Below are 9,589 nucleotides of genomic sequence, written 5' to 3'. Positions count from 1 at the left end.
ACCAGTAGATGGAGGAAGGAGCCAGGGAGGAGCCCGGAGCAGGAGGAGCCAGGTGGGGAACCAGAGGCCAGCCAGGAAAGTGGCCCTCGGTGGAGTCGCTGGAGGGAGGAGCCATGGTGGAGTTCAAGCAGGCGACACCAGGGGGCCGACTGACGGAGATGACGCCGGTGGAGTAGGAGCCCAGGTCGGAGACAAGCAGCTGCAGAGCCAGGGTGACACAGAGGATCCGGAGGGCCAAGGCGGAACTGAAGGCTCAGGCGACCGAGGTGGAGGCGGGGCTTGTGGCAACCACATGTGACGACCCCGGGCTGGACTCCGCTTCGTACACGGTGAAAGCCGATCCGGCGATCCACAGCGCAAAGTTGTAGTATTCCCTCAGCGACCAGCACGGATCAGCTCCAGGCATGACGAAGCGGATATCGTCCTCTTTTGGAAGACCAAACAAAGTAGTTTCGCTTACACAACGAATCACACAGCGCATTCACAACATGGCGGCAGCGGCAGCAACAATACTACAGCGAGAATAAAAGTTACGCCTTCTTTCTTTGCGTGAACATTTGGGCGGCGTTATGCAAATCTTCCCACATAGTGAGGTAGATATGTGGGGGCGTGTTAGAACGAGCCGTTTTAGGTAGGCGTGGTTGACTCTTAACTTTTATAAAGAATATCTCTTTGGATTTGAGACTTTAGTCTTTGCAACTTTACAGATCTTCTTTATGTACCAAGAGCTTGTAACACTCCAAAGAGAAAGGAAAAATTGAAATCGCATCATATGACCCCTTTAAGATACAGAAGGGCAAGATATTGTAAATAGAGAGTTTCATGTACAACAAATCACCCCTCTGGCTCATTACCATCCACAACAGAAGCATCAGAACATACTACGAAGACTACTAGGCTCAGCAGGATCGGACACACCTAACAAGGTGTGATCTAGATCTTTATTTTTCCTTGAAAAATGCGAGGCTAAAGTGAATGCAACTGTAAAGCTGCAATCACAACCTCTCACTAGGCATTTGATTTCTAAACCTTCCTGTATGTGTGACTTCAAATGCTTGATGAGGTAGCTTAAGGTGTCACATGTAACTGTACAAAACTGAGCAATATTGACATGCACACTTCATTTTTCAGTTGACGCGGCAGACAATGGCTGCTCCGTATCACACACACAGCATCGGAGAAAATTACGAAGAAGCCCAGCTAACGTTACTAATTAGGGCTACCTTTGCCCTAATCCACGACACTATAATTTATCTGGTTGATAATATAAAATAAAATTCCTACGTGAAGGCCACAGCTTACCTTACAACTTTATTCCCCAGTGGTCACCGCAGAAAAAGGCCGTGGAGAGAATAGCATGGAAAGAGAGAACGCTGTTAGCACTAAGAAAAGCTAATGTTAAAGTTAACAGATAATTACCTAGTTTGGTCTAACAGCGGGGAAACTGCCGCGCAGCACATTTGGCAGTGGAATTTTCCAGAAACAAAGACGATCAAAAGGAGTAACATTTATTTAGTTTTTTTTCCAAACAAAAGCTTCATTCTAATATCACATTACACAAAACTGAAACTGCACGTCAAAATAACACATTGTCAATATTTTTTGAGACCCCCCAAAATTTCACAAATCCCGTTTTCAGGGGAGCCCATGTCTTATTAAGGGGAGCCGAGCTCCCCCTAGCTCCCCCGTAGTTCGCACCCTGGTTACATGGTTGCTACTGTAAATGAAAACAGCGAAAATATGGTTATTTCTTCTACAGTAAGTTACTTGTCACTAGCTGCCAGTTAATTACTGTGAATTTCACAGTCAGTTTCTTACAGTGTATATTTCAACTACAATTTATACGATTGCTGTGGCTGTTGTTCTTCTTGAAAATGCATTTACATAAATGCATTTGTGTTATTACTAGAATTTGCAGGGGTTTTTTGTATTTTTTATTTTTTGTATATATGTAGAGTTCAAGAGCAAAGCATGATAGTAAGGCCTACAGGATGGTGGATGAAATAATATCAGAGAGGATGGTGCTAGTGTTAGTGATGAGGAATGGCTGGCAGAAAAAGAAGGATCAGCTGACTTTTGAATCTACAGGAGAGTGAAATAGAAAGTATTCATCTAAAGTGTTTGCACTATTTGAAGCTAAATTATTTCCCACGTGATTTATCATTTTATTCAATGGTTTGTTAAATACACACAGTATTACTGTGTTGTTACTGTATTATGATTAAAACAGCATCTGTTTAATTAAAAACAAAAACACACAGCCTACTGTCCAATCAAGTGGACATATGGAAATCTCTCATATATTCCTAACTCTTGGTATAAATGGTTCTGCACCTAAACCTTACATGAATTTCAGATATTGGATGTGAAATAAACATTTCATATCGGTATTATTTTCAGCACAGCACTGAACAGCGTGTTTAAATATGCATTTCATCAAAGAATTCAACTCTGAATACCTCTTGACATTATTTAATTTATGTCCTTTTATGTAGGCCTACGTTTCTATGCACTTTTGTGATTTCTGTGTGTGAACAGGACTTGTAACAGTAGGTTGTTAGCCAGTAAAATAAAAGGAGGAGGAGGAGCAGAAGAAGAGGACTGTGTTAACCGCCAAAAAAAAAAAAAAAACATCAGAAGAAGAAGAAGGAGGACTTTTATTTTGATCAGGCCATATGACGCCACAAGGCTGCGCCAGGCTCCTGCAACTGTTGTGATTCGGCTGAAGAAAGGTTTGAGTTTTAACCATTAAACAGTGTTTAAATTAGCGCAACTCTTTCAGATGAGTTTATAGTTTTACAAGAACTGTAGAACGAATTATGTATTATTAAATATAACATTGTAATGCTTTATCTAACATCAATGAACGTTATGTTTGTGAGTAAAGTGCGTCTCATTTCGATCCTTATATCGTAAATCGATGTATCGTAAACACGAATTCAGTCTCTTACAATCAGGAATGAGAGAAACGGAGCTTTTAGGAACTCAGAACCAGTTAATTTACAAAATGATTGAGTCGCAAGCGACACCAGCTGTTCAAACCCGTGTAAATAACGCAATGAGAACACTAACATACCATGACAACGTTTCAAGTTGGCAAATGTTCTCATTAAAGTTTTTCTTTCTGTTCATTATTCTCTCTCCAAACATGACAGTGCCCAGAGAGGCAGAAGAACGCCTGGTGAAGCAACAGATATCCACGTTAATGTTATAAAGATGGCGTTTATTAAAGAGGAGAGTGAAGACGTGACGATTGAAGAAGCGTTCAGAGTCAAACAAGAAGATCCTGAGGAACTAACAGGTTGGTTTTAATTCTCAAAGCTGAACTCAGTCATTTGATCCTTTTTTAAATGTTGACATTTACAGAAATGAATATTGTTGAAGAAGGTCACACAAGTGGCCAAAATTTAAAGTGTTCTTATTTGATATGGGGCCTCATTTATAGAGTGTGCGTACGCTTAAAGGGGTCAGTCATATGATGCTATTTTAAAGATCATTATTTTGTGTATTTGGTGTAACAGAATATGTTGACATGCTTTAATGTTAAAAAAACACATTATTTTTCAAATACTGTACATTATTGTAGGTCCTCTATGCCCCGCCTCTCTCAAACACGTCGTTTTCAACAAAGCCCCCTCCTTTGACAAGTTCAAGTTGAGCTTTGTTAGGGCCTTTCGCACCGCTTTAGTTCCAGAACTAAATGTACAGTACTAAAGTACTGGGATGATTTTGCGTGAACTATTTCCCAGTACCATTTAAAGGGTTGCATTCGCACCGACCGCTTCATGTGGTCAGACATGTTGAGATCACATGCCCAGCCACTAAAATGCTAATACTACCTTTAAGTATAGCTGAGAAGCTCCTACTTCCAAGTTGGGCATTCGTTATTACATGTCTCAGATTAAATTGACATATTCATATGGAAGTAGTTTTAAATAATTAGTTTTTTTGTAATATGAAACCTAATAACAACTTATGAACTAATAACCTTGCAGTTTTGGTCAGGTTGTGGGGAAATATAAAACTGGATATCATTGTCGTAACAGTGGAAACTAATGACAGTGTAAGGAAATTAGTTCAGTTCAAAGGGAATCGAATCCAAAGATTCAAAATCAAGAGAGAGGAGAGACCTTGTTTACTTGTGTTTTGGTTGAAAACAGGGTTTTCCTCGTGGGCTTGTCTCAGGGAATCACGGCGCTTCTGATTGGTTGGCGATCGTTCTTTGCATGACGTCTTGGGATTCACTTGACAATGAATGAAGGGTTGCCTGGTTACGTAGGAGCTTCGGAAGTCGGTTGCCTTAGTTACGGAGAGTGATGCGCTCTAAGTTGTTCTGAGAGTCTGCGTTGAGCGGCTGAGACTTTGAAGATTTCGGCAGAGTCACGAAGCTTCAGCTGGTTCTGTAGAGTTCTGGATGGCACAATCGCGTGATGGTGCAGCGAGTGAGCGCAAGTGAGAGCGCGATCAAACGAAGGCGAAAGGCACTGAATCTGTTCGGAAATTGGGTTTTGAGCAAGCTGCATACGTCCGTCCCACAACGCGCTGTTCCAATCAGACATTGATGCAGGGCGGGGCCACGCCCCGTACCGTTCCTCTTCGTGCATAAATTAACCTAATGCTCGGTCTGTCATGTGGGGAACATCCTTGTGAGATAACTTCAATAAAGTGTCCTACTACGAACAGTGTATATAATACCAACTTTGGGTGTACAACAATACACAATAAAGCGCTATATAAATGCATCATTCATTCATTCATTCATTCATTCATTCAACATTCTGGAAATAAAACAAGCTTTCATTCAACATCAAATGTCAGGTATCTTGCATGCACATTAATAACTTTATCTACTTAAAAGGGGTTATAAAACATAGATTAACTTCATAGGTTACAATAAACACATCAAGCATATAAAAGACATAAAACACATTATTCGTGAATATATTTACTCTAGTAGCAACGGTAATAACTGATTGTCTTTTAAAAATCATCAGAGTTCATGTGTTCTTTTGTTGGAGATAAAGACTGCATGTTGGGAATGTGTAGAGAAGGAGGGGGCACATGTCCTGAGGTCAAGAAAGTGTCACGCTGTGGAGATCCTGTGAGCCTCCCGGCTCAGAGTAAGGTGTAAGTCTGTCTTTTCCTTGTTTATTCGCTTATCAATTTATGCGTAAATGGTCATGGGGTACCACGGGCCATCTGTTGCTTGAGTTAAACGTTATCACGGTTTCTTAGATCCTTTGTGTTGTAGGCCTGGAGAGTGTCCCGTAATTTACCCTTTTCCTGTGTCTTTACATGGATTTATGCAAATTGATCATGGGTGACAATCACCCCTTTGGTGGTTTAAAGGGTTAGTTAACCCAAAAATGAAAATTAGCCCATAAATTACTCACCCTCAAGTCATCCTAGGTGTATATGACTTTCTTCTTTCAGACGAATCCAGTCTGAGTTATATTAAAAATGGTCTTTGATCTTTCAAGCTGTTTGCCACTCGGCGGGTGTTGCATGCATCAGTCGAGCCATGTGAGACACTTTTTTTTATGGATGGGCTCTTTTTATTTCACTTCTTTTGGACTGATGCATGCAACACCCGCTGAGTGGCATTAAACAGCTTGAAAGATCAAAGACCATTTTTAATATAACTCCGACTGGATTCGTCTGAAAGAAGAAAGTCATATACATCTAGGATGACTTGAGGGTGAGTAATTTATGGGCTAATTTTCATTTTTGGGTGAACTAACCCTTTAAGTCGTTCCAGATGGAGGGAGTTCTCTCTCCTGTTGATGGAGTTAGGTCTATCACTGGTTTATTTATCTCTTAAGAAGATAACGCAGAGTGTTCTCCAGACAAGGAGGCATCATTGTTGGTCGTTGATTAATTTTATGACCTCAGATGGTTTGGGATGGGGAATCTTTAGATTCTTCTGGAATGTGCTGATTCTGCAGGATATTGGGGCTCAAAAATCAAAGCCCCTACAACAGTATCTCTCAGTATAATAGTAAACATTTACAAAAAGAAAAACAAAGGACCTGATACCGAGCCCTGTGGCACTCTATAGTTGTGTCTGATGGGGTGTCTCTTCACACAAACAGATGTAATGGTTGGATAGCTAGGACCTGAATGTGCTAATGCTTGTCCACCAATGGCAAAATAATTCTCAAGCTATCCAAGAGAATGTCATAGTCTATGTTGTTGAAAGAATACTTCACAATTCTTCACAATTCTCCATTTCTCTTGTTGAGAAAACACTATTTTTCTAATGTTTTGGATATAAATGGTAGCTCTGAGATCGGTCAATAGCGCATTCACAAAAAATCTTAAGGCTAAATGCTCCTAATGCAGAAATTCAGAAGCAACTTATCATAATAAGATACAATTATTGGAGAACACAGCCTGTTCTTCTGTTGTTGTTGTTTTTATAATGGCTATGGTAATTGTTAGCTTGAAAGTACATAGGGCATGTCCTAAAGAAAGCTAAGAGTTGTTGAAAGAATACTTCACAATTCTTCACAATTCTCCATTTCTCTTGTTGAGAAAACACTATTTTTCTAATGTTTTGGATATAAATGGTAGCTCTGAGATCGGTCAATAGCGCATTCACAAAAAATCTTAAGGCTAAATGCTCCTAATGCAGAAATTCAGAAGCAACTTATAATAAGATACAATTATTGGAGAATACAGCCTGTTCTTCTGTTGTTGTTGTTTTTATAATGGCTATGGTAATTGTTAGCTTGAAAGTACGTAGGGCATGTCCTAAAGAAAGCTAAGAGTTCACAATATGGAGAAGTTCTGGGAGTGGCTTAGTGTGAATAGGATCTAGCATACATTTTGTTGCTTTTGAAGCTTTACATGTCAAATTGTTTTGATGTCTGTTGCTTTGTGCCATTAAACAGGTTATTTGATGCAGTTTTTATTTTCATCTTAGGCCTGATGGCGCTGAAAGAGGAGAATCAAGAGCTGAATGAAAAAGAAGATAAAGATGAGAAACGTGATTTCATGACTGAAGAAAACATTTTTAATTGCTCTGAGACTGAAAAGACTTTGTCAAGAAAAAAAGCTAAAAAGACAGCGACTAAAGGTAATTACACCTGCCAACAGTGTGGAAAGATCTTTAATGAAAATAGAAACCTTACAGTCCACATGAGAGTTCACACTGGAGAAAAGCCTTATACATGCCAGCAGTGTGGAAAGAGTTTCAGTCAAAAAGCAAGTGTTAAAGTCCATATGAGAGTTCACACTGGAGAGAACCCTTACACCTGCCAACAGTGTGGAAAATGTTTCAATAGAAAAGGAAACCTGACAGTCCACATGAGAGTTCACACAAGAGAAACCCCGTTCTCCTGCCAACAGTGTGGAAAAAGCTTCACTCAGAAAGGAAGCCTTAAAGTCCACATGAGAATTCACACTGGAGAAAACCCTTTTACCTGCCAAGAGTGTGGAAAAAATTTCATTCGAAAAGCAAGTCTTAAAAGCCATTTGAGAGTTCATACTGGAGAGAAGCCTTTCACATGCTCTCAATGTGGAACAAGTTTTAAACATAAAGGAACCCTTAATGCCCACATGAGAATTCACACTGGAGAGAAGCCGTTTGTGTGCGCTCAGTGTGGAAAGTGTTTCAGATTTACAGTAACCCTTAGTCACCACATGAGAATTCACACAAGAGAGAACCGTTTTGTATGTCATCAGTGTGGAAGGAATTTCACAGACAAGAAGCATCTCAAGAATCATGTAAAGATTCATTTGGGAGCGAAGCCTTTCATGTGCCTTCACTGTGGAAAGACTTGCAAAAACAAAACAAACCTTGAGGTTCACATAAGAGTTCACACTGGAGAGAAGCCTTTCACCTGCCCTCAGTGTGGAAAGCGTTTCGCACTCAAAGGAAACCGTGAGGTTCACATGAGGCTTCACACCGGAGAGAAGCCTTACATGTGTCTTAAATGTAAAAAGAGTTTCACGTATCTTAGAGAGATGAAATGTCATTTGCAAACTCATTCTGAAAAGAAACTACAACATTCAGTGTGTGACAACAAGTTTACTAAGAGGAGCAATTTCAAAAATCATCTCCGTTTTCACTCTGGAGAAAGGCGAAGTAATTGTGATCAGTGTGATAAAACATGTATTTTGCCATCACGCTTACAGATACACCTGAAAAGTCATGCAGATATGAGACCCTATTCTTGTTCTTTCTGTAGAAAGAGTTTTAAATGGCTCAGCAGTTTAAAATGGCACCAGAAAACATGCATGTCTGTGAAATCAAAGCTACTTTCACACCGCAAGTGAATGTGGACCAAATGGATTTTCTGCTTTTTTGCCTTTGGTGAGGCTGATGTGCATAAGATATGGATTAAAGGTTTCCTCCCTCAGGAATCTAATATTTAATTTGATAATTGTGTTTTGGTCATCTGCTGAGTTCCAGGTTGGAAGGTGGACGGATCATAGGAGTGGTGGGTGAACTGATGGACATTTTTTCATTTAGCACTAGTGATGCCATTACTAGTGGTGTTATGGGTGCCTTTGGACCAACTGTCTCATCCTTTATACCATAAGGCAGCATATGAAAAGTGAACGATCTATTCCAATGTCGCAAATAATGATCTGCATTGTTAATTTCTTCAAAGAATGTAGCCGCTTGTATATTTGAAATTTAATTTCATGATAGGATTGGCAATTTAAGAATCTGTATAGGATCTGCTGATTCTACATCCCGACATAGCATATGAAAAATAATGGTGAAGTACATTGTATTTAGCATTTAAGGTAAAGATGATAACATCAGCTGAATGACTGTGTTAAACAAAGTTTGTAGCAAGATGTTTCTGACAGTTCCTGGTCTCTTTATTGTAAGTCAATTGAGCTGGATTACTGACTCTCACCTTTTGTTTTTAATGACTCTTGGTGCCCCTGTCCCTTTCTTTGAATAATTATGCTGATTGGATTTGGACAGGTCAAATTCTTATACCTGCATAGTTCATTTGCACACTTTAAGGTCGTCTCCCAGTTGCTTTGTCTCTATCTCTAAGCACTGTCCTTTAAATGTATATAAAACTACAATGTGCAGATCCCTGGTTAGACCTGATGACTGCAGCAATCAACAGCACATTCTTAATAAAGAATCCTGCTATAGATACACAGAGCCTCCTGGTCTTTGCTTCTGAGTTTCTGACAGTAACAGTCATGTCATATATGTAATGTGATTAAAAATCATTTGTGCTGTTTGTCATAAAAAAAAATTATAATAATAACAATAATAATCATTATTATTATTAGTAGTAAACCAAGTGTAAATGTTTTCACTAATGCAAAACACATTTCATTGCAGAAGAGATTGTTTGACCACCAGATGTTCTTTGGGAGGAGTGAGATGTCATTTGGTCCTTGCTTATACTTTATGTCAGGGTTTCCCAAATGAATGTTACATAATAATATAAATGAAATCACATGTAAAATTAAAATAATTTGAAATTAAGTGAGTGCTGCTTCTCTGATTACGGCATTGGCTTAAAGTTGTGACTTTTTTTGTCTCCCCTGCATTGAGTGTGAATTAATCTTTAACAAAGCCCACTCACAAGTATAATTTAAAACTGAACAG

General features: G+C 39.3%; 1 protein-coding gene across 3 annotated transcripts; it reads left to right on the top strand.

Moving 5' to 3' along the window:
• Window positions 1-2,683: 2,683 nt before the first annotated feature.
• Window positions 2,684-9,092, top strand: LOC107715620 (gastrula zinc finger protein XlCGF26.1-like). Of its 3 annotated transcripts, none has more exons than XM_016521775.1 (3): window positions 2,684-2,732; window positions 3,156-3,301; window positions 6,926-9,092. In XM_016521775.1, the coding sequence occupies exons 2-3, from the start codon at window positions 3,217-3,219 to the stop codon at window positions 8,278-8,280; spliced, it is 1,440 nt and encodes a 479-aa protein (XP_016377261.1). In that variant the 5' UTR covers window positions 2,684-2,732; window positions 3,156-3,216; the 3' UTR covers window positions 8,281-9,092. The 3 variants fall into 3 exon arrangements, with proteins under 3 accessions (XP_016377261.1, XP_016377263.1, XP_016377262.1); XM_016521777.1 differs by lacking the exon at window positions 2,684-2,732 and adding an exon at window positions 5,047-5,127 and having other exon boundaries at window positions 3,231-3,301; XM_016521776.1 differs by lacking the exon at window positions 2,684-2,732 and adding an exon at window positions 5,019-5,127 and having other exon boundaries at window positions 3,241-3,301.
• Window positions 9,093-9,589: the final 497 nt, after the last annotated feature.

Source organism: Sinocyclocheilus rhinocerous, unplaced genomic scaffold, assembly GCF_001515625.1.
Source record: "Sinocyclocheilus rhinocerous isolate Xijiao unplaced genomic scaffold, SAMN03320098_v1.1 scaffold5714, whole genome shotgun sequence".
Taxonomy (NCBI): Eukaryota; Metazoa; Chordata; class Actinopteri; order Cypriniformes; family Cyprinidae; genus Sinocyclocheilus; species Sinocyclocheilus rhinocerous.
This window is presented reverse-complemented; position numbering and strand designations above follow the sequence as displayed.

Bases quoted from the DNA above. Each gene is read 5' to 3' on its own strand.
- LOC107715620 (XM_016521775.1), top strand. From the start codon at position 3,217: ATGGCGTTTATTAAAGAGGAGAGTGAAGACGTGACGATTGAAGAAGCG. The intron at 3,302-6,925 runs GTTGGTTTTAAT...TTTTCATCTTAG, and splicing joins AGATCCTGAGGAACTAACAG to GCCTGATGGCGCTGAAAGAG.